Source organism: Lynx rufus, unplaced genomic scaffold (genome assembly GCF_022079265.1).
Source record: "Lynx rufus isolate CCGP_SWC_20201006 ecotype Redwood Valley unplaced genomic scaffold, mLynRuf1.p SCAF_17, whole genome shotgun sequence".
Taxonomy (NCBI): Eukaryota; Metazoa; Chordata; class Mammalia; order Carnivora; family Felidae; genus Lynx; species Lynx rufus.
The window spans coordinates 5768100-5793395 of record NW_025814831.1 but is presented as its reverse complement, the minus strand read 5'-3'; the positions used below and the strand labels follow the sequence as shown (position 1 = coordinate 5793395).

Sequence of the window (25296 nt, the reverse complement as noted above, 5' to 3'; positions counted from 1 at the left end):
AAGCAGACAACAAACAAACAAACAAATAAAAATAAATACGTTAGGAAGTAATGCCTGCTTTGAGGAAGAGTAGAGCCAGCCAAGAGGAAGGCGAGTGATGGGAGCAGTGTTTAAATCGGGTGGTTTAGGGACTGTGTCTAGGTAGAGACTCGAGTGAGCCCCGGGGCTGTCTGGAGAGAACATTCTAGGTAGAGGGAAAGCAGGTGTGCGGGCCCTGAGGCAGAAGGGTCTGATGAGGCAGAAGGCTCAGGGGGGATGGCCAGGGATTTGTTCCAGTGGCGGGGAGCCCCTCGGCCGGCTGCTGAGCGGGGGAAGGGTGTCACCTGACTTCTGACTCCTAGGGCCACTCTGGCTGCCATTACGGTAGCAGCCTGTGGGGCTGAGTGGAGGCCGAGACCCCAGTTTTGGGGCTCTCGCGAGGGAGCGGGGGAGAGGCGGTGGCGTCTCAGACGAGGGTGGCGGCAGCGGAGGTGAGGAGCAGTGGTTAGATTTGGGGTGTGTTTGGAAATTGGAGCCGGCAGGTGAGGGGAAAGTGCATGAGGGAAGACCGTAGGACTTTGGGGCACCACGTTAGGGGGCAGGGGTTCTGAGGGGGGGTCAGCGTGACACAGCTAAGGGGCTGTCAGTGGGCAGAGGGGCAGTCTGGCTTTGTGCTGTGTTCCCTACAGAGCTGGGTCGGGAGCGCTTGGCTGACCACGGGGCACATCGCAGGCGGATGGTGGACGCATGTTGTGTTCAGCCAGCAGGCTCTTGAGCTGAGCTGCCCGGGCCCGATCCCCTGCCCCATCTGTCACTGTGTGGCCCCGGGGGAGATGACCTCTCCGTGTTTCAGTTTCCTCATCTGTCAGATGGCGTTCATAATCATAGGCAGGAGTAAGGATCGAGTCAATTCTCGCAAAGTGCTTGAAAGCTTGCCTGATGCGTTAGTAACTGCTGAATTCAGGATGGCTGTTACCTGGAGGTGGGAGGTGAGGTGGCATTTTGTCTCAGAATAACATCCAGGATCGTGATGCTTTCAGAAGGGGCCCTGGCTCTGCCCAGAGTCCCGCACTCACCACCGTTGGACAGGCTGCACCACCCACTGGGGACCCTGCAGGCTGCGGAGGGGTCACCCCACTCTACAAGGAGGGTGGCCCCGAGGACCCCCAGCTCCCCAAGCTTTCTTCAGCAACCTCTGATGGGTCTTACTCTTAATCCTTTCTACTCCAAGAAACCTCTTCTTTGCCTTCTACATCTTCTGCTGACATTTAAAACTCCTTCCCTTGGCACTGACCTTATTGAATACAGAGAAGAGTTTCTTGGAATTCTCTGTATAATGTACTTACAGGTGCTGATTGAGTTTGTCCTCATTCTTTACTTTAAGGGACCTTGCATCATGTGGTACAGAAAAAATTTTAGGAAGCACTTAGGAAGATGGTGTAAAACGAAGGGACTATTTTCGTTCTCACTATTTCTGCAAATGTGAGCCCCTTGTAACAACAGCTGTCAGCCACGGTACCCCGCCCTTAGAGAATCAAGCAAAACTGGTTCCAACTTCTTTGCCACGTATCCTAGGAACCCTGCAGGTTTCCCAGGCTCTCTACAAGCTTTCCTGAAGCTGGCAGGGCTGGGGGAGTAGTGTGGGTGGGCCCGTCTCCTCAGATCATTCCTGGCTTCTCGTTCCTGCCTGCGGTAAATGACATCAGTTTACAGATCACTCCTGGCCTTCTTGTCACCTCCGTGACACAGCAGCTCACACACAGAACAAATACTCCAGTCCCCTCACTCTTCGAAATATCCCTACCGGGGGGCCGGGTGTAGGGAGATTGTTACCTAAGTACTGGGGCAGTGGGGTGTGTGTGTGCCAGGCCTGGGGGTGGAGATGAGGAAGTGGGGGGATGTGTCACTGTCCAGGACTGCAGAACAGATGCTCAAAACCAGGTGTCCGATTTGGCTTCCAGTAATGAAGGAGCAGTTCCTATCAGAGTAACTGTACAGCTGACAACTGTAAACTCTGAACAACAACAACAACAACAACAACAACAACAGCAACAGTAAGCTACTTGAAGGTGTCGGAGAGCAACAGAAGGCAGGCAGATACTGGAAGGGAGCTCTTAGAAGAAGGAAACGGCACTGGGCGAGTCTCCTGCTTTGATGTTTTTCTGCCCAAGGGTGGGCTCCAATCTGTGCCTGGCAGAGCAGCAGCTAAAAGTTGGATAGAAAACTCGCAATGTTACTGGCTTGAAGAAGCAGAGGACAGATGGGGCAACCACGGCAGCTGGAAAGTGAGGAGGGAGATCTCAGAAAGGAAAGAGTCCGAGAAGAGGAGTCCTAAGTTCTGTCAATAGGCTCTGCCCAGATCTCTGGATGACTCCCGGACCAATGCATGGAACAGACTCCAAGCAGCTCAGCTAAGGCTAAGAGAACCAAACAGAAATTTCTGCTGCTGCACACAGCAGAGGAGACAGTTTAAAATGTGAGTAGAACCAAGTTAGCTGACTGTTGAAAACAAAATTGTTCTTCAGAGAAACATAACAGTCTAGAGTCTATACAACATAAATTTTGTCATATCTAGCATTCCACCCCAAATTACTCACTGTAGGAAGAAACAGGAAGAGGGGACCCATAGTCAAGAGAAAGGCGATCAGTGGAGCTTGTCTCCAAGATATCCAGATGTTGAAATTAGCAGAGTATTTTAAAACAGTTATTATGAAAGTGCTGAAGGATACAAAGGAAAATATATTCGCAATGAATAAAAAGACAGGAGATATCTGTAGAGAAATAGCAACTGCTGTATATAGAAAAACAAATGGAAATCCTAGAGTTGAAAAATACAGTATCTGAAAGAAAGAATCCATCATTTGGGCTCCATTGCAGAATGGAGATGTCAGAAGAAGGAGCTAGTGAACTTGGAGATAGAACAATAGAAATTATTCAATCTGAAAACAGAGGAAAGGAGTAGGGGAAAGAAAGAACAGATAGGGGCGCTTGGGTGGTTAGGGGCACCCAACTTCGGCCCAGGTCATCATCTCACAGCTCATGAGTTCAAGCCCTGTGTTGGGCTCTGTGCCGACAGCCCAGAGCCTGGAACCTGCTTCAGATTCTGCATCTCCTTCTCTCTCTGCCCCTCCCTTGCTCACGCTCTGTCTCTCTGTCTCTCTCAAGAATAAATAAACATTAAAACAAACAAACAGGATACACAGGGACCTGTGGATAATATCCAAAGATATCTGTGTAATATATATTGTGATATTGTGTGTATAATTGGAGTCCCAGAAGGAGATGAGAGAGAATGAGGAAGAAAAAACTATTTGAAGAAATAATGCCTGAAAATTTCCCAAATTTGATGAAATGTGTGTATTTACAGATTCAAAAGAAAAAAAAAACAAACTTTGCAACCCCCAAATAAGACATATAAAGAGAATCACACTATGGCATATACTAGTCAAACATGTGGAAACCAAAGATTAAAAAATTTAAAGTAAAAAGAGAAAAATGAAAATCACATAGAGGAGAATAATGGTATGAAAATCACTGACTGCTCATCAGAATCAGTGGAGTCCAGAAGCAGTCGAATAACATCTTCAAAGTGTTGATAAAACACACATGCACACGCACACACACAACCAAAAACATGTTAACTCATGATTCTGTATCGTCTAAGAATGAAGGTGAATTAAAGACGTTTTCAGATAGGGGCACTTGGGTGGCTTAGTCGGTTAAGTGTCTGATTTTGGCTCAGGTCATGATCTCACAGTTCATGGGTTCAAGGCCCACGTCAGGCTCTATGCTGACAGCCTGGAGCCTGGGGCCTGCTTCGGATTCTGTGTCTCCCTCTCTCTCTGCCCCTCCCCTGCTGGCACTCTGTCTCTCTCTCTCAAAAATGAATAAATGTTAAAGAAAAAAAAAGACATTTTCAGATGAATGGCAACTGAGAATTCATTGACAGCTGACATGCAACTTAGAAATGTTAAAGGATAGTCTTTAGGATGGAGGAATATGACACCAGATAGGAGCTCAGATCTTCAGGAAGGAGTGAAGAGCCTGGAAATGGTAAATATGTGGGGAAAGATAGAAGACTATTTTTTCCTCTTAAATTAAACAAAAAAATACATATGACTATTTAAAGCAAAAACGATCATATTGCTTGTGGGGTTTCTAACATATGTGGATGTGATACATGTGACAACTATAGAGTAAAGAATGGGCACGGATGAAAGACATTTATGGTTTCAAGCTTCTTATATTTTATGTAAACTGGTACAATATTAACCATAAAAAGACTTTAAAATATTAAGAACGTATATTATAATCCCTAGAGCAACCATTAAAGAAGTAACATCAAGGAATAGCTAAAAAGCCAATAAGTAAAATGGAATTGTAAAAAGTTATTTCAAAAGAAGGTAGTAAGGGAAGAAAAGCGAAATAAAACAGAGATAAAACCAGAAAACAAATAGCAAAATGATAGATGTAATTCTGATCATATCAACAATCATGTTAAATGTAAATGGGTTAAACATTGCGATTGAAAGAGATTATTGGAATGGATACAAAAGTAAAATTATATGCTGTCAACAAGAGTAAGAGAGAAGACATTTCATAGTGATAAAAGAATCAATTTATCAGGAAGATCTTACAATCGTATATGCACTTAATAACAGAGCTTCAAAGTACATGAAAAATTTTTCATAGCCTGAAAGGGAGAATAAAAAAATTCATACTTATACGTGGAGATCTTAACTCTTCTCTAAGTAATTGATTGGACAGCCAAACAGATCAATAAAGATAGGAGATCTCTATTACACTCTCAACTACCTTACCTTAATTCACATTTATAGAACACTATGCATGGCAAGTGTAGGCTACGTGGGCTTTTCAAATTCAAATACTACTTTACTAAGATAGGTCACACGCAAATCTCAATACATTTAAAAAGATTGAAACAACAGAGAGCCTAGTCTCTGTTTACAATGGAATTAAATTAGTAATAATGAGTTACTAAACAATATGAAAAACCATAAACATTCGGCAATTAAGACACACCTTTTTTTTTTTTAAATCCTCAAGTTAGTTAACATACAATGTAGTCTTGGCTTCAGGATTAGAACCCAGTGATTCATTTCTGACATATCACACCCAGTGCTCATCCTGAAAAGTACCCTCCTTAATGCCCATCATCTATTTAACTCAGCCCCACACCCACCCCCATCAACCTTCAGTTTGTTCTCTGTATTTAAGAGTTTCTTATGGTTTGCCTCCCTCTCTGTTTTTATCTTAGTTTTCCTTCCCTTCCCCTGTGCTCATCTGCTAAGTTTCTCAGATTCCACATATGAGTGAAATCATATGATATCTGTCTTTCTCTGACTGACTTCACTCAGCATAATACCCTCCCGTTCCATCCATGTTGTTACAAATAAGCCACACACTTCTAAATAACTTTGAGGACTTACACTTTTGGCCAAGATGGAGTAATAGTGACCAGACTTATGCTTCAATCTTAAACAATTTAAAAAATCAGACAAAATGTAAGAAGCAGTTGTTTTTACAAAATGTAAAAATCAAAACGCTAGGCAATGGAGGGGCGCCTGGATGGCTCAGTCTGTCGAGCGTCCGACTTCGTCTCAGGTCATGATCTCACGGCTCGTGAGTTCAAGCCCGATGTTGGGGTCTGTGCTGACAACTCAGAGCCTGGAGCCTGCTTTGGATTCTGTGTCTCCCTCTGTCTCTGCCCTCCCCCCACCCCCCTCTCTCTCAAAAATAAATAAACATTAAAAAAAAAACAAAACGCTAGGCAATGGAGACAGTGGGCCTTGAGAGAAGGGGAAGCAAAATGAAACGGGTCCTGGGGGACTGCTCCCGCTGACTGTCTGGTGAGAGTTCCCAGACTGCCACACAGGGAGGAGAAACCCAAATGGGTCTCAGTGGTCTTCCTGACCTGAGGAGACAAAGCTGGGAGTCAAGGAAGCCACAGCAGCTAGAGTTCTCAGGACAGAGAAGGGGAGATTAGAGAGCTGCACCAACAGAAAGCTCCAGAGATCTGTAGGAAGCTCCCTCAGAGTCTTCAGTGGAGTACTTGATCAACATGTGTGTGAGGAAATTCCTTGAAGCAGGAGAAGAACCACCCAAAAGGAACAGGGTGAACAATCCCCAGAGCTCCCAGGGCCAAGAATAGTTCATAGTGCCACAAGCCAGAGTGGGAAGTCCTCATAATTCATTAGAGTGTTCCCTCAGCAGGGTAAAATAGCCCTAGACTAAATAGTGTTCTAGTTCCTCCTATCAGAGCTTTGAAACTATCCTGGAAAGGAGTGAACGGTTTCCAAGTAATTTAACTGTGTCCCAGAACAAACCTCAAGAGTATTTATAGGAATACAAAAATATAAAACATCCACTAAAGTAAAATTCACTGTGTCTGACCATCCAAACAGAGATTACAAGGAATGCAAAGGAGTAGAAAAATCTAGACTATGATTAGAAGAAAAATCAGTCAATAGAAGCAGACCCAGAAATGGCACAGATGGTGTGATTAGTCAGTAAGAACATTAAGCCAACTATTTATAAATATGCTCCATATATGCAAAAAGGTAGAGACAAGCATGAGCATGTTAAGGAGAGACAAGGAAGATAGAAGAAAGATCCAATTTGAACTCCAGAACTGAAAAAAAAAAAATCTCAGATGAAAAATGCACTGGATAGGATTAATAGCAAATCAGAAACTATAAAAGGTTAGCAAATTTGAAGACCTGGTCATAGACACGTTTTAGAATGCAATACAGAGAGTAAACAGCTTGGGGAAAAATGAACAGAGCATCCAAGAGTTGTGGTACAACTTCAAGCTCACCTGATATATGTGAAATTGAAGTCTTCACAGGCAGAGAGAACAGAAAAAAATATTCAAAGAACTAAGGGCTGAAAGTTTTCCAAATTTGATGAAAACTGGAAACCCACAGAACCAAGGAACTCAGTGAACCCTAAGCACAAGAACCATGAAGAAAAAAGTTCACCAAGGTACCTCTTAATGGAATTTCTTATAGCCAACGATAAAGAAGAAAGTTTTCAAAGCAGCCAGAGGAGGAGAAAAAGGCAAGTTTCATCCTGAGCAATCGAGAAGAATGGCAGCAGACTTCTTATTGGAAATAATGCCAGAAGACAGTGGAACAACATACTTAAACTACTGAAAGGAAAAAGAACAAACCACTGTCAGCCCCAAATTTCATACCCAGTGAAATATGTTTTTAAGGGAAAGGCAAAATACTTTTTTTAGACATTTAAAAGTGGAAGTAATTCATCACCAGCAGACTTGTACTACGGGAAATGTTAAATAAAGTTCTCAAGGCAGAAGGAAAATGATGCCAAATAGACATCTACATTTACACAGGGGAGTGCTGAGCACCAGAAGTGGTAAATATGTGGGTAAATCTAAATAATTTTTGTTCTTACTTAAAAATCCCTTTAAATGATGATTGATTATTTAAGGTAAAAACAATGGCCATGTTTTAGGGGGTTTGTGTGAAACGTGTGGTAATGCATACAGGCTGAGATGGGGAACACAGTATGTATTATTATTATGGTTCTTATTAGGCAAGTGCAAATATTCCTTGAAAGTGACTGTGATAAGTTAGAGATGTATGCTCTAAAAACCTTAAAGCAACTAGTAATAAAACAAAAACAAAATTAACAGTTAGTAACCTAACATTGGGAGATAAAATGAAATAACAAAAAATGCCTAATTCCAAAGAAGGCAAAAAAGGGAAAGAGGGAACAAAGGACAGATGAGATGAGTGGAAAACAAGTAGCAAATTTAAACCCAAACTGCATCAATAATAAATGAAATGGTCTAAATACCCATTTAAAAAACAAAGATTATTAGATTGGATAAAAAGGCAATTTATACAATGCCTACCAGAAACCCACTTTAAATATAAAGACACAAAAAGTTAAATGTTAAAGGATGGAAAAACATATACCAAACTAATGCTAATTTTAAACAGAGTGGCCATATTCATATCAGACAAAGTAGATTTCAGAGCAAAGAATATTAGCAGAAATAGAGTTATCTTATAATGATAAAGGGGTCAGTTCCTTGAAGGGCATCAATATTTATACACCTAATAAGAGCTTTAAAATACATGAAGCAAAACTGATAGAACTGAATGAAGAAACAATCAAATCCACAACTATAGTTGGAGGTTTAAACACCCTTTTCTCAATAGTCAATAGCTCAAGTAGACAGAAAATCAGTAAAGATACAGAATATTTGAATAACACTATCATCCAATTTGGCCTAATTGACATTTATAAAACACTTTATGTAACAACAGCATAACGTACATTCTTTTATAGCATATGTGGAATGTTTACCAGGGCAGACCAAATTCTAGGCCATAAAATAAGTCTCAGTAAATTTAAAAGGTTTGAAATCATTCAAAGCATATACTCTAATGATCACGGGATTAAGTTAAAAATCAGTAACAGGTATCTGGAAAATTCCCAAATATTTGGAAACTAAAATTACACTTCTAAATAATCCTTGGGTCAAGGAAAAAACTGTTAGAGATATTAGAAAACATGTTGAACTGAATGCTTATGAAAAAACAACATGAAAATTTGTGGAATGTAGATAGAGCAATTCTCAGCTGCTAATTTATAGCAGTAATTGCCTATATTAATAAAGGAGAGGGGCGCCTGGGTGGCGCAGTCGGTTAAGCATCCGACTTCAGCCAGGTCACGATCTCGCGGTCCGTGAGTTCGAGCCCCGCGTCAGGCTCTGGGCTGATGGCTCAGAGCCTGGAGCACATTTCTGATTCTGTGTCTCCCTCTCTCTCTGCCCCTCCCCCGTTCATGCTCTGTCTCTCTCTGTCCCAAAAAAAAAAAAAAAAAAAAAAAAAAACGTTGAAAAAAAATTAAAAAAAAATAATAAATAAAAAAAAATAAAGGAGAAAATTTCAAATCAGTGATCTCAGTTTCCACTTTAAGACATGAGAAAAGGAAGAGCAAATTCAACCAATGTAAGCAAAAGGAAGGAGATTAAGAGCAGAAATAACTGAAATAGAAAACCGATAAACAGTAGAGAAAAATCAGTAAATCCAAAAGTTGGTTCTTTGAGATCATTGAAGCTGATAGCCCTTCAGCTACGCATCAGGAATAAAATAGAAAAGATACAAATTGCTAATATTATGTGAGAAGTGACTTGATTACAGATTCTAAAGATAGTAAAAGGCTACAAAGGTCATGTGAGGATCAACTTTTTGCCAGTGAATTCTACAAGTTAGGTGACACAGATAAATCCCTTGAACCACCCAAACAGGAAAAGCTCACTCATGAAGAAATAGATAACCTCCAAAGCCCTGTATCTATTAAAGAAATTGAATTCATAGTTAAAAACCTTCCCACAGAGAAAACTCTAGGCCCAAATGACTTCACTAGTGAATCTTACCAAACATTTAAGATAGAAATTATACCAATTTGTTAAGGGTTGAGTCGTGTCTCAAAATTTATATTTTGAATTCCTAACCCCCAGTGCCTCAGAATAAGTCTTTATTTGGAGATAGTGTCTTTACAGAGATTAATCGTGTTAAAATGAGGTCATTAGGATGGGCCATAATCCAGTATGACTGGCATCCTAATCAAAAGGGGAGATTTGGAGACAGACAGGCAGAGAGAACACCATGTGAATGTGAAGGCAGCCATGTAGAAATGAAGAAGAAAGGTCTGGAACAGATCCTTCCCTCATGGCCCTCAGAAGGCACCAACCCTGCCAGCACCTTAATTTCTGCCTTTTAGTTTCCTTAATCATGAGACAATACATTTCTGTTGTTTTAAGCCACTCAGTTTGTGGTACTTTGTTATGGCAGCCCTGGGAAACTCCTGCACAATCCTATTCAAACTCTTCTAGAAAATCATAGAGGAAGAAATACTTCCCAGCTCATTCTGTGAGGCCATCATTACCTTATACCCAACAGGAAAAAATACATTGTAAGAGAAGAAAGTGATAGACCAATATCTTTCATGAACATAAGTACAAAATTTTAAATTAAATTTTAGCAAATTAATCCACCTGTGTGTGTGTGTTTGTGTGTGTGTATGTGTGTATACATATATACTTATATTTATTTATTTGTAATATCAGGGCCAAGTAAGATCTGTCTCAGGTATGCAAGCTTCACTTAATATTTGAAATCAGTCAGTGCATTTCAGCATATTAATGAACTAAAAAAGAAGAACCAAATGATTGTGTGAAGAGATACAGAAGGAGCATTTAACAATCTACAGTATTCATTTCTGATAAAAAAAAAAAAACTTTGTGCAAAGTAGAAATAGAATGTTCTTAAACTGATAAGGGACATTTATGAAAACATTAGCTTTTGCATCATACTTAACTGTGTAAAAGACTGACTGCTTTCCCCATAAGATCAGGAACTAGGCAAGCGTGTCTGCCCTCACCATGTCTATGCAACATTGTAGTGGGGATTCTAGCCAGTGCAATAAGGCAAGAAAAAGAAACAAAAGGTATCCATATTGGAAAGAAGGAAGTAAAACTGTCTTTATTTGCAGACAACCTGACTGTCTATGTAGAAAATTGTACTGAATCTACAAAAAAAAAAAAAAAAAAACTTCTAGAACTAAAAAGTTGGTTTAGCAGAATTCAAGGTCAAGATCTAAAAAACTGATCTTATGTCTACTTACTGGAAATGAGCCTGAAATTAAAAATAAAAAATACCATTTACAATATCATCAAAATATGAAGTAATTAGGGATAAGTTTGACAAAAGATGCGTAAGATTTTTTTTCATTAAAAAACTACAAACCGGGGCGCCTGGGTGGCTCAGTTGGTTAAGCGTCCAACTTTGGCTCAGGTCATGATCTTGCGGTTTGTGAGTTTGAGCCCCGTGTCGGGCTCTGTGCTGACAGCTCAGAGCCTAGAGCCTGTTTCAGATTCTGTGTCTCCCTCTCTCTCTCTGACCCTCCCCTGTTCTTGCTGTGTCTCTCTGCCTCAAAAATAAGTAAACGTTAAAAAAAATAAAAAATAAAAACAAAAAACTACAAACCATTGCTTAGAGAAATTAAAGAAGGCCTGAATGAAAGGAGAGACATATCCTATTCATGCACTGGAAGACTCAATAACGTTGAGATATCTCCCCAAATTGGTCTGTATATTCAGTGCAGTTCCAGCCTTTGACACACATCATAAAGGAATCCCAAAGCTTTTGCAGGCAAATGGCTTGGTCACAGTTTACGCACTGGTTGCACAGCCTTGCTGAGCTAGTGAGTCTGAGTGGTTGTCTCTAGAATGATATCCTGGAGTAGCAGGGGCTGCCAGGGGGTAGAGAGTAGGCCAGGAACTTCAGCTGAACTAGGAATGTCCCTGAGGCAGGAGCTGTCAGGGGTGGGCCAGATGGGAGGCAAAGATTCACCCAGAAGTTTGATAGCCACTGTGTGCAGGTGGTGGAATTATGGATGACTCTTATTTTCTTCTTTGTGTTTCTTTGTTGTTTCATTCCCCACCCCACCCCCCCCCCCCCCGCCCCGAGCATACTTAGTTCCAATATAATCAGAGGAACCACAGTCCTATAGTTGATTCCTATGGGGTATTGTTTTTTTTGTACACCTGTATAATTTGAATATTTTACAAGGAGGTTGCATTTATTTTGTAATCAAAAACAAAAGGCAGACAGGCAGAAAGAACATAACCTGTGGTTAAAGCAGTAGGTCTTAAGACACTGTGAGGAACTCCTGATAGAGCCATGTATTAGTAACCAGGACATGGAAACCACAGTAAATACAGGAAAGCCAAGCAAATGCGTGTTTCACTTGTCATGTTCTTTCCAAATCTGACTTCTGTTGGACACATAGAATGTCTGTCTCTAGTTAATGCACCAAGCCATCTTAGAACATTTGACAGAAGACTTAACTCCTTAATTCCAGGGAGGCAGATTGGGATCTCTAATTACTTAATTGAAAAAAGGTACACACTTCAGGCTGCCACAGTGTTTGGGAATTAATCTTTAAAACCTGACGGTGAACATTAAATTCAATTAGGGAGGGCGATTAGCAACGTTTCTTCTCTCCTTCACCCTGGGTAGCTTGGAGAAGTGGCTGACTGGTCCGCATTGATTCTGACGCTATCCTTGTGTATATATCAGCCAGGAGAGCCAAGTATGCATTTTTCACTTCAGAGGAGCGTTATCGGGCAATTTACAGATCGATGGATTTCCCTAACGTGTCTCCATGGCTGATTCAGAGGCCCCCCCCCCCCCCCCCCCCGAGAATTCAGACCTACCAGTGTGCTGCTTTGCGCCTTGGTGCCTTCCCCGCCTCTTCCTCCTCCTCCCCTCTCTTTCTTCTCTTTCCTTGTCTCCACCCCCCATTCATTTTGTTGCTTCTACTTTCCAAGTGAGGCCACTTTCCCAGTGCCTCCAGCTGGTCCAACTCTTCTCCTCTGTCCCCTGGATTCTTGCAGAAGCTCCACACTGTCTCCCTTGCCTTGCACTCTCCTCCTGGTAGAGAAGCCAGAGGGGTCCTGTTTCCGCCTGGAAGGTTCTTCCTCAATTTCTGCATAGCTCCCATTGTCCCCCCTTCAGATTTTCCTTCAGAGCCACCTTCTCTGAGAGGCCCTTCCTGGCCACCGTCTCAACTTCTGCTGCTGCCCTTAGGGCCCCTTTGTTGCTCACTTGCTATGCCTCCAGCCTTTACCCCTACCTTGTGTGCTACAGAGATTCTGCTGGTGTATCTAGTTTAGTATCTGTCTCTTTGAAGGCAGGGGTTTTTGTCCTAGTTGTCTGCTGCTGAATAATGCCTGGCTAATAACAGCTGCTCAAGAAATGTTTGTTGAATGAATGAAGAAATGAATGAGTTTAACAGATGGAAACATTTGAACATATTTGCTTCAGAGCATTCTCTCTCCCTCTCTCTCCCTCTCTCTCTCTCTCTCTCTCTCTCAGAAAGACAGTGTAGTGTTCACAGTGCCCTTCACCCAACCCCGTCCCTCACCCACCATTTCCCCAGAGTGACCATCATCTTCATATATGTTGTTATGGTCTTACTACAAATGCACAAATAAGCTTGATAGAATTTTGCTTCACGTATGTTTTTAAAATTGTGTTGCAAGACATATCACATAAAATTTACCGTTCTAACCATTTTTAAGTGTACAGTTCACTGGCATTGAGCACATTTACCTTATTGTACAACCGTCGCACCATCCATCCCCAGAACTCTTTCTGTCTTGCAAACTGAAACTCTGTCCCCATTAAACACTAACTCCCCATTCTCCCCTCCCCCAGCTCCTGGCATCCCCCATTCTACTTTCTGTGTCTATGATTTTGACTCTTCTAGGAACCTTATGTGAGTGGAATTATATACGCTTTTTGCCGTTTAGTGTCTGGCTTATTTCACTCGGCATAATGTCCTCAAGGTTCATCCGTGTTGAGCAGGTGTCAGCATCTCCCTCCTTTTTAAGACTGAATAGTAGTCCATTGTATGGAGAGACCATGCTTTGCTTATCCGTTCTTCTGTCAGTGGACACTCAGATTGCTTCTACCTTTTGCCCCTGTGAGTAATACTGCTGTGAACGTTGGTGCGCAGGGACCTCTTTGAGACCCTGCTCTCCATTTTGTGGTTATATACACACAAGCGGGCTTGCTGGATCATATGGCAGCTCTATGCATAATTTTTTAAGAAACTGTCGTACTGTTTTCCATATAATCTGTGCCATTTTGCATTCCCACTGACAGTGCACAGAGGTTCCAGTTTCCCCACATTCTCCCAACACTTGTTCTTCTTTCTTGTTTTTGATAGAAGCCATGGGTGTGAAGTGATGTTTTACGTGTTTTGGTAATTTAGGTGGCATCTTGCTCTGTATATGAAGCTTGTCTCATGTAATCAATATTATGTTTTTTACTGCTTCGCCATTGTTAACTCTGTAGGTGTAGCTCATTAGTTCTACTTTATTTTCTCTATTAACGAGTCATACTTGTCCCTAGTTTTGCAAAAAACTACATGCTCTGTTCTTCTACCATAAATTTCCACTCCGTGTTGACGTCTTCTGGTTGTTTCCTCTGTTATTTCTGTCCGTATTTCTTTTTTTTAGAATTTTTCTTCTCTCGTTTTTTTTTAAATGCTTATTTACTTATTTTGAGAGAGAGAGAGAGCATGAGCAGAGGAAGGGCACAGAGAGGGAGAGAGAGAATCCCAAGCTGGCTCCGTACTGTCAGCGCAGAGCCCGACTCAGGGCTCGAACTCACGAACCGTGAGATCATGACCTGAGCTGAAATGAAGAGTCAGACACTCAACCGACTGAGCCATCCAGGCGCCCCTCTGTCCATACTCTTTTTTTTTTTTTTTTTTTTACAGTGGGCTCCATGCCCAACATGGAGCTTGAATCCATGACCTGAGATCAAGAGTTGTGTGCTCTGCTGGCCGAGCCAGCCGGGTGGCCCTCTGTCCATATTTCTAAATGTAGATGCTGCTATTTCATGATTGTTTCAGTTTGAGACCCAGCTATTGACCCCCAATAAGAAAAAAAGGATCTGAGCTCTCTTAGCATTCTTTGACAGCTGCTCTTGTTTCCTTAAGCTCAGACATTTCCATATGCCCAGGAAACATGCTTTCAGAGCTCTGATCCTTTGCCTTGTGAGCACCTTGGGGAAGCAGCGGGATGAATTTTCTCGTCTTGAAAGGGAAGGCCATCTCCACATCTGGTTTGTGGATGTGCGTGGGTGGAGACGAAGAACACGAGGCTTGGGTTCCCCACCGTAACCGAGAGAAGGTCAGAGAATACTGTTGTCAGGAACTGGGTGCACGGCAAGCCCCAAGGAGCCCGCGCACCAGCTCCACTCATTCCTCACCACAGGCCTTGGGGTGGGGCTCTGACCCCCGCTTCACAGAGGAGGAGACTGAGGCCCAGGGAGGCCAGGCTGCTTGGCCAGGTCACACGATCTGCAAACAGAAGCATCACATGGGAGGCGCTTGCCTCCGAGGCCCACACTCTGGTGGCAGGTGCTCTGCCTGTCTCTCGTGTTTGATCCTCTAAAAGCCACCTCAGACGATGGACAGCAGCCTCCCCTGCTTCCCGTATTGACAGTGAGGGTAGGGGACTGGCCAGGCCCAGAGCCAGCCCTATCAGGCTCCGCACTAACCAGCCTTTCCCCGGGGCTCCTGAGCGAGCTGGTGCGCTGGTGAAGGGCTCTCTCCTGTGTGGAGTGGCCCTGGCCCTTGGAATGTGCAGTTCTACACTTGAGGGCTCAAGAGCATATTTCAGAAGTCATTGAATGTACATGGGGCTTTCTGCCATCGGCTTTGTTGCCAGGGAAAGCCAGGGTGGGAATGAAGGATGGCACCTCTTCCCCAGGAAAAAGGACAGCTGGCAGATCCTGGCTCTTTGCCCGGTTGTAAGCACAGGTGTGGCAGGTTCCGTTTCGAATCTGACTCTCAAAGCTGGACCCAAGAGGATAGCCTGACTCGGTGCGGTGTCCACCTCAGGGCTCACGAAGCCCTGTCTTGGAGGACAGCCATCAGAGACGCAGGCGACACTGGGCTAGAAGTGTGAGCAGAGCGGGACATTTGGTGGTGAGCAGCTGCAAAGCAGGTGGGGAGGGCGGGCGGGGGAGAGGTGGGACTCGGGCATGCTGTGTTCTTGTGGGTCCCCTTGACCCCGGGAGGGGTTTTGGGAAAAGCTCCCCCTCAACTCACCAGCCCCGAAAACTTGACATTTCTGCACGGAAAAGTTTAACAGCTAGATGTTGTTTTGATGGTAAAATAACAGGAATCTCGTTCCGCTATGAGACCCTCTCCACCCCATAGAGGGGCCAAGCCAAGCCCCAGAGATCAGGCCTCCGCTTCTGACGTCTGGCGCTGTGTTTGCCTCGTAGGTGTGGAATGCTGTGGACTCAGGCCGCTGCCTGCAGACCTACTGCCTGCACAGTGAGGCGGTGCGGGCCGCCCGGTGGTCTCCCTGTGGCCGGCGCATCCTCAGCGGGGGCTTCGACTTCGCCCTACACCTCACGGACCTTGAAACAGGTGTGTTTTACTGCATTGTTCCCGGAGACGCCCCTTCCTCGGAGCTGGCGGCTGGGTCGGCTTTCTCATCGGGAAGCTTCTCTGGGCGGTCAGCAGCCACAAGCAGCATATGGCTTCGGGGCGGTAGGAGATAGCCCTCAGGAGAGGCTCACGTTGGTGAGTGCGTTTCCAGGGCATTTGCCTGGAACCACGACTCTCCACGGAGGGTTCAAGGTGGGCCTCTGCCAGTCTGCCCGGAGGACAGAGCCCCAAGGTTGTCTCAGCCCAAGCTGTGGGGCTGGATAAAGAGGTAGCTTTTTAATCAACTTCTGACATGTAATTTGTACCAAAATAGATTTAGCTTTATCACAATGTCCTTTGGTTGGAATCAGTTTAGAATTCCTGTCAATTCATTATCGTTGAAAGGCTGCAAGGAATGATTCCAGCTCATAAGGAAAGTCTGCAAACGAGTTCTGCTTTAATGCCTACACTGAAAAGGCATTTGGGTAAGATGGATTTGTGCTGGGTAAATCCTAAGGGGGCTCTTGACAAGCAGGGCGAGAAGGAGAGAGCAGTCAGTGGAAGGAACTTTACATTAGCGAGTACTCCTGTGCAACAGGCACTCTTAGCACCTAATCCCGCCACAGCCCCTGTGTGGGGTCCTGTCCGTGGTTCTCAGGCGAGGACAGAGCCACGGGGTCGGAGCTGGTTCGAAGCCTCTGCCCCTGACTCAGGTTGGCTGGTCTCAGCACCCACGTTCCCTTCTCTTCCTTGGGCTCCTTCTGGTCACTTTTCTGCTGGGCTCTCCTGCCGGGGCCAGGAGGGGAGGCCGGAGTCCCCGCCCATCCCCGGGGTGTCCCAAGTCTTCACATAGGCCTCCCATACCCCGTGGCAAAGGCCCTGGGGTCCGTGCCTCTCTCAGGGCCTGGCAAGCAGTTGACGACAGCTCTGGGCCTGACCACACAGCCCCTCCCCAGCAGCTGGGAGGGGGCACGGCGAAGGAATACGGCGGATGGTGTAGGGTAATGGTGGGGTTTGTGTCCCACCCGGAGCATACTCGTCACTGGATTGCTGAGGCTTCCCCGTGCGTCCTCAGCGGGGGTGAGGACAAGATTGGTGGCCGTGTCAGCGGCCGGTACTGTGCCACAGGCCCTCACCACGGCGTGCTGCCTGCAATCTCTTCTCCATTTTACAGGCAGAAAGCTGAGGCTCAGAGCAGGGAGTAGCTAGCTCACGACCTCCCCGTGGTACGTGGCAAGTGGGGATTTAGAGCCGTGTCTGCATTTGCAAATCCTATGTCCTTTCCACGGTACTGAGTGTATATGGGGTTTTTCTTCTCAACAAAGTGTTTCCCTAACCATTTGTGGTCTTACAGTGAGTCCCACAGGGCCGATGAGGACGCCATGGCTCAGGGAGTTTGGTGCCACTTAGTCGAGGATGACCGCAGTGGGTAATGTCCTGACCACCCACTGTGTACTAGGCCTTCTCCTGCAGCCTTACATCTGGGGTCTCACCCTTTAAGGCCGCACCACCAGAATCTTCTTTGCATGCAAAAATCTGCCAGGCTCACTCCGTTGCCCATGTGCCCAGTAACCCATGCTCAGCATTGGAGATGCAGACCCAGGATCCACCCTAGAAGCTCTTGTCTGCCGGGGGAGACGGAAGTGTGGACAGAATCCCAGGTTGTGGTGATGGAGCGAGATGCAAGAACATGTAGCCTGGAACCTGGCAGGAGGCAGGACCCAGGACCCAGGGGACAGAGGATCCGGGTGGAGGGGGTGTGGTGGAGGAGGAGGGAAGCACATTCCCAGCAGACAGAACAATGAGGACAGAGTTGTTAGAGGAACAGGAGTGGAGTGTGTGGCGTTGTGCGGTGCAGGCAGTTGGCGGGGGGAGTCTGGGGGTGCAGGCCTGTGGTTCCCGGCCTGTGAGTTCTTTTCCTTTTCCTGGCCCCGCTGCCCCCCCACTCCAGGGTCATTGGGTGCCCATGGGTACCTGCACTGCCCACCCTCGGAGCGAAGGAGTGATGCTTTTCGCATCCTGGCGGTGCCGTTGGGTTAATCAAATACGAGTTCATTTGATAACATTAATGGATGCTTAGTGGCCCTTTGTCATGATGTATCTTCTCAATCAACAGATGTTAAACAGACACTGCCGTGGCATGTGTGGGTGTGTGTGAATGTGGGGGAAGGCTTCTGAAATTTTTGGATTTTTTTGAAGAGAGTCTTCCTGACAAGTTAGGGACTGCCACAGCAGGTGGCAGTAGGGGGCCGTTGCTGAGTTTGGAGCAGGAGAGAATCATGGCTTGATTTGCACTCTGGGCAGGTCTGCCTGGTATCTTCAGCTGGTTGGGTATGAGCAGGGTGAGGTGGAGAGCTGGAGGAGGGGAGGGGGCATGCCTTGCCCAGTCTGTGGCAGAACTTCACTGGAGAGGAGCTCGTGTGGCCCCAGGCCCAGGGTCCTCCTCCAACGGTGGTGTACTGGGTGGTGGAGGGAAGGCTCAGCTCCTGTCCTCAGGGCTTCGCCTAAGACGGGGGGACTTTTCCACTCTACCCCACTCCCGGGAATAGCGCTCATCACCTGTTGAGAGCCGGGTTCCATTCACTCAGCAGGTATTTCCTGAGCACTTGCTATGTGTAGGACCTGGTGCTGGGGCTGTAGCAGTGAGCATGTTGGATATCCTTTGTCCCTCGTGGGGAGGTCTCAGGGTGTGGACCTCACCCTTGGAGCAGCCCTCCAGCCCCGACATGGACTTCTCCTGCTGAGGGGGCTGTTGGTCTCTGTGTTTGTCGCCCTGACTAGTGTGGGAGCTCTTGAGAATGGGGCCTGCCCTGGGAGTCTTCACGTCTTCGTCATCTGGCCAGGGCTGGCTCGGAGCAGCGACTTGGAGTGTGTGAGCAGAGGCTGGCCCTTGCTGGGCAGTGAAACCCATCGGTGGCTCCCCCCGTGCCTCCCACCTCAGCTGTGCGTCCCCACCCTTGGCCCAGGTTGTCATAGATGCTGTCTTTAACAGAGGCCGGTGGGCTTGGGCAGCCCCTGTGGCTCTCGGCCCAGTTTGACTTCTCTCGTCGTCCTTTCTCGTCACCGAGTCTGATTTCCCTTTTCACTCGATCTGCCTCTTTCCGCCCTTGGTGATTTGGCTTTTTCATTTCAATCTAATTAGAACTCCCTGCCAGGAGAAGGCAATGCAGGGCGTTCTCACCGCAGTGCTTTGGGAATTAGTCACTCGGTGCCCATTGTCGTTAATGGGAATTTGGTGCCAAGGCCATTTATCCTGGTGTCCTCAATCAATACAGTTAAAAATCTGTGGATTCTGAAATGTCAATACCCGGCCTGAAATATGGAGAGCCAGCCACATTTTATCTCGTTAATTTATAGTTCTGACGGGCTGTTGGCTTATAGGACAACCATGAATCAACACCTAAATAAAATCCACTCACAGATTCATTATTTTTGGTGCTCCCGCTTCAGTCTGTAATCTTCCTAACAAAACGTCTCTGATGCATTAGTCTGAGTGGCCTCAGGGAACCCTGGCCAGCTCTGCCAGGGCCCCAGTGTCGCCTGCCTTATGAGTCAGCTGTCCTGCACACCAAATCAGCCCATCTCCTCGAAATCCCCTGAAGAGCTTGTTCACTTCTACGGGCACTGGTCTTGTGAAGGTTCCAGCCCATCACACCCCCCTCCCCCACCACTGGCAGGTGCCCCCCAGCCTGGCTGTTGAGACCTCATAGGTTTGCAGGACCCCTGGTGCCCCCAGGGCTCCGACTTTGGGGAAGGCACCCTGTCTTCCTTCCTTTGCCCTGGTCAGCTCTCCTGATGTGCCCCAGCCTGTCTGTCCTGGACGTCCGTGCAATGGCACCTGGTCCCAACAGTTCTGGAGGCAGTGCAGTGTGATGGGGCACGAATGGGGTGTGAATGTGCGCCTCCACTCACCTGAGCTGGGTGTCCTGGGGGAAAGTTCCTTCACTTCTGTTTCTGCATCCATGAAAGGGGTAACAGTACCTGGCTGGTGGTGGGATTTTGAGGGGAATAGCCAAGATAATGTCTGTAGGCACTTTGCAGAATGCCTGGCTCAGGTATGCACTCAGCAAAACATGTCCCTTCCCTACCTCTGTCCCTCCCTCTGAGGCCCTTGGGATGGTGGGAAATAATGACCTTGTTCCTGCTGAGTGTCCAGAGAGCCCCGGTTGCTGGGCCATTTCTTCAGATATGGCAGCTTTGGTAGCTCAGCTCCAAAAGCCCCCAATCTGGTGATCCCCCAGCCGGCTTACGAGTGTGGCCCTTGGTCCCCATGTGGGTCTGGAGCAGCCGGGAAGGCCTTCCTGGGTCCTCCCCGTGTCTCCTCCATGTGTTGCTTCTCCGTGACAAAATTCTGGTGGTGGGCTGGCGGCTTCCTCCTGGTGACGAGATGGCAGCTGCCCTTTATGGGGGGTGCGTGTGCAGACCCCCCGCAGTCCAGCCTGACCCGCTCTCCAGAGCTCCAGGCACCCAGTGCTGAGGAAGGTCTCTTCCCGCAGATAACCCACTGCCTGCAGCCTTGCTGTCCCCAGCCCCTGGCTAGCTCCTCCTGCTCTGGGGGTCCCTGTGTCTTTCGGTGGGGGGTCATGGTGCATGGAAATGACAGCTGAGACTGGACCCGTAAGTGACCATTTCTCTTGTTTTCCAAGAGGTGCGTTCTGGTGCCTCCCTCAGTTTTGCATCCTGATTGGGACTGCCGTCACAGAAATGCTTCAGGAAGGGGGACCGCCACATCAGCTGAGTGTGCACCGTGGGCCAGGCCCCGGGTGGTGTAGCCCTGGTTCCTGGCACACTGCTTGGTCTGTATGAAGCTGAAATGGACAAAAAGATGTTAGTCCCTTTGCTTACTTATTACATTTTTAGTACCTACACTTACCTGTGAGGACAGTGTTTTTATCCCCATTTCATTGACCCGGACACGGAGGCTTGGAGTGCTCGGGGACTTGCTCGAGGCTTCGCGGCCAGCAGCAACAGAGCTGGGATCCACCTGCGGCCCGTGTGACTGGCAGAGCCTGCCTGTTGAAGCCTGGGAGTGGCATGCCCTCACCGCGTCGGTTTTCCCCGCCGAGGACGCACGGTTTGCTGAAGCCCACCCCTAGGGGCCCTGCTTGGCTCTCCCCCAGGCAGCTGGCTTGCCACCTGTGGAAGCGAGCTTGGGGCCTCTGGGAGGAAGGGGCACCCGGACGGATCTTGACCCGGCCTTCTGATTAAGTGACTGGCTGAAGGCTGCTTCTCTGGCTGTCGACAGCCGCTGCTCCGGTGGGAGAAATGTTAGCCCTGGCGATTATAGTACACTTGGCATAGGAAGGGTGAGAAGCCTCCAAGTGAGAACCTGACGAAGACCAGGAGCTCACGGGGCTTTAGAGGAGGGGCTGCAGATGGGGCTCCTTTTGGGCCGACTGGTGCCGCCACTCCAGGCCCTGGAGGAGGTGCCTGCAGGGGGCCTGGGCTCCTCCGTGCTTTGGCTTTTGAGCACCATGACTGAGTGTCCCCCGGCACAGCTCCGAGGGACTGGGTCAGGCACCCTTTAGGTACCTGTGGAGGCAGGAAGGCGGATGCCCAGCCGCATCGTGGGCCGCCGGGCGATGGGCACACTTGCACAGCTCCGGATGGTACGGGCACGTTTTGTGTGTCCAGTGCTGGGGTCCTAGGGGTTTGCCGCTGGATCCGGACACAGAGTCTCTGAGGGGCTCCATAGCCCAGTGAGGTCTGAGCCGACGATGGCCCTGGCACTGCCCCTCCAGTGCCTTCTTGCCCAGGGAGCAGCTGCGCACCTCCATCCGTCCTTCTGGTGTAGGCGGGCCCCCCACAGACTCCTCTGCTTTTCCCCGTCCTCATCCACCCCTCTTTCTCCCAAGCTCGTTCCTCCCCCGACGCCCTGTCCCTAGCCCTCTTTTAAATGTGCCCGTTCTCAGGTCTACCACCTCTTTGGCCCTGGGCCCCGTTCCCACGCACACCCTTCCTCTTTCGGTCTGAAGAGGTTTTCTCTCCAGTTTCAAGCTTGTTTTCTCCCCCTCTTTCCATACAGCTTTGGGGCACGACCCTAGTGTTGGATATTAAATCCGGTGTTATTACACATCCGTGAAACACGCTGCCAGCCCCATACCTCACCCTGTGGGAAGTGCCCGCGGGTCCTGCCACATCCCACACACCCCCGTCCTGTCATGTTCTCCCAGTGACGCCTGTGCCGTCCTGTGGATAAACGAATAGCGGTTTTAACCGACGGCACTGTTTCGTGGACTGCCGTCGCCCCACCGTGCTGGTACTCAGTCTCTGCGTGCGCTCAGAGGCAGCCGCCGGGCAGACAGGCTGCCCTCGCAGGTCAGACCTCCTCCGCCGCCGGACCGGGAGCCCGGACGCTTGCCGTCGAGCGGGGCCTGCTGGGCCCTAGAAAAGCCAACTTGAGGCAAACCCTTGCGACACACCTTGTTTGCAAGTTGAGAACTTTTGTTTTCTTTTCAACTTTAGGGAATTCAGTCTCGTCCAGATCATTAAGAGCAGCAGCCAGACTTGATATAAAGAGAAACGCCGACTGCCGTTTCTTCTGTTGCCGCCGCAGCCGCCGTCTGGCGGGCCCGCCGTGCGTCTGGGGCCTGCCCCCTTGTGTCACTCTGTCTTTCCAGTTCTCACGACAGCTTCTTCAGCCTAGCTTTATTATCCTGGTTTTGTGGATCTGAGAGGACCACCAGCTGAGCCAGAGGCGCCCGCTCAACCGCGGGGGACCTGTGGACGCACCCGGACCCTTCCCGGGACTCTGCCGGGCGTGCTGAGATGGCCCCTGTTTCTGATTCATAGAGTTTGATTTGAAAGTTAGTAAGCTCCTTTTCTCGTTAACTTTGAGTCAGGATGGTTAGATTTACGGCTGGCGGGGTACTTCCCAGAGGATGAGTGTAACGATATTGATTTTAGCGAAATGAGTCATACGCCGCCTGCCTGGGAACACGAGCTCAATCACCATGAGCCGACAGCATCAGCTTTCCCTTGTCAGCGTCTCCCCTGCATGTTCGTGAGTCCATGGATACGAACAAAGAGCTCAGGAGAAGGAAAGGTCACGGATAGCTTGCGGGCAGGCAAGGCGGGGTACGGAGAGCGGGCTCTGGGGCTGGACAGGCCCGGCCTGGCTCCCAGCATGGCTGACTTGTGTGGCCCTGGACCAGTCCTCACCTCTCAGAGCTTTCATTTCTCCTGCTGTGAAATGGGCTAATGACACCTACTACAGAGGGCTGCACGCAGGCCTGGAGGTGACAGATGCCCGCTCCCTGCAGAGGAGGGCGTGAACTTCTTTTCTCTTTCTTGGGGTCCCCTACTTGGGTTTCATCTGACCTGGATTAAATGTCTGTTATGTGCCAGGAACTGGGCTGGGGGCCAGACATGCTGAGTGGACGAAGAGGACCCGTTGGGGACTCAGAGCCCTGCATGACGATAGGGTCCCCCAAGGTAGGCATTAGGGTGGACAGGTGGTGTTGCCCCAGCCACATGGGTGGTCATCTGGGTCTCTACCTGAGAAAGGAAGAGGGGAACCTCAGGAATTTCCTGGCTAGTGTTACCAGCTGCCTTATCTTCTCAATATTGGTGATGGAACCAGGGGTAGTAATAATAGCGTCAGGAGAATAAATTGAGTTTCTGTGTATTTTTGCCCTAATGACAATTTATGGTTTATTTGTATCATTATTGATTCAAGGAGGAAAAGAAGTGATTTTTCCTAACTCCAAGAGGATCTGAACAGTTCTTATACTGGTTGAGTTCATTATAACAAGATCAATAAAGTCAGTGTTAGTGGATTAAATATTTTAAAACTCAATTTCCCATAAGCAGCATACAGTGAATAAATAGAACTTTCTGTAACAAGCATGTAACCAAGCAAGATAGTCTCAAGGTTAAAGGTTACATAGCAACTAACCATTGTGCTTGAGGTAGCGTCGTGAGGGAGGAGAGGACGTGGTGAACAGGGCACTCGATGTAGGAACATGTAGAGGAGGAACAAGTCTGACAAGAAAGGACCTTCACCTCACCGCGGCTGGGAACAAGATAGTCTCTGATAAATATTTCCAGCCTTTATCTGTGTCTCTTCAACAAAATGCAAAGACTAGCCCAGGGCAGTGTATTCTCATAGCCTCAAGACAGAAACTCCAAATCATTCCTCTCTCAAGGTTCCTGCTGTTAAGAACTTGTAGCCCTTGGTTTTAGGTTTTAATTTAACCAAGCATGAATTCAGTAATTTGGGGGTTAACTTTTTCCAACAATCATAGCTCCCTTTTGTTGTTTGCTGTGTCCGCCACGCCCTCCAGAGCACTCTACGCATTATGGATGCACGTCTCTCGCGTGTGGTCCCCGGACAGCCTGCCGTTCACAGACTTGGGCAGGTCCCTCTCCTGGGGTGGGGCCTGGGTCTGGGTGACTCTCAGCCCCTCTGCTGCACCACCTCCTGCGCCGAGCACGGTGCCGGGCAGGGACGGCTGGGGTCCCCGACTTCTGAGCCACAGCCTTGTGCTAGACCTCCTTCCCCGGTGGAATCTCCCCCTTTGTGTTTCCCATGAGCTATCTGGAAGCTTATCAAAAATTCTAAAATCTTTTAGTTTTGGACCCTTTTAGCAGATACAGCAAAGGCCTGGTTCTCATAAACAAAAAGTAGGAGAAAAGATAGAAAGCATCGCTTGTGTTGTAACGGGAACATCGGAGTACTTACGAGACTCGAAGGCTCTTCCCAGTCTCTTTGGAAGGTTGAAGAATAACATGCAGAAATACGTGCATTTTTTTTTTTTTTTTAGCAGAAAAAGCTCAGTCCTCATCTTTTAGCAACTCAGCTTTTGCTTTTCCTCCCACCTTTTCCTCATTGTTGGCAAGACTGTATCACTGCACTTTTTGAAAAAACATGCCTAATTCACTGCTGTTTCTGAAATAAGCATATGGTTCTATGCCATGGTCCAAGAAACAGGGAAAATTTTTCTCCAGGCAGACCGTTTATTTTTCCTTTTGGGCTTAAGGACTAGCAGTGACTCTGAACGAGCAGGAGGGCCACAGTAGGTACTGTTGCCTGTGCCAGGAGGAGATTTCTGGCCGGGGCCTTTGCAGCAGCATGGGGGCCACAGTGGCATCTGTGTGCTCCTTTTCCATTGAGGGGACATGATGGTGGTCCCTTTCTTCATCCCCCATATGGGTCCCCTGGCTACCTGGCTGGGGCACGTGCCCTGAGGCCTGAGCCGCAGTTCCAAGGCCTGTCCCAGCAGGTCTCTGTAAGTGCCATTCTGAGTCCCGGCCGTGGGGAGACCTCCATCCTCCCTAGGAGGGGGCATCTCTAATCGGGCA

General features: G+C 47.7%; 1 protein-coding gene across 13 annotated transcripts in view; it reads left to right on the top strand.

Moving 5' to 3' along the window:
* Window positions 1-25296, top strand: part of WDR25 (WD repeat domain 25) — a 141446-nt gene that overhangs the window by 69639 nt on the left and 46511 nt on the right. For all 13 annotated transcript variants that reach the window (XM_047080103.1, XM_047080094.1, XM_047080096.1 and 10 more), the window contains one exon: window positions 15846-15993. In XM_047080103.1, the coding sequence (XP_046936059.1) occupies window positions 15846-15993 (148 nt within the window). The remainder of the gene's footprint in view (window positions 1-15845; window positions 15994-25296) is intronic.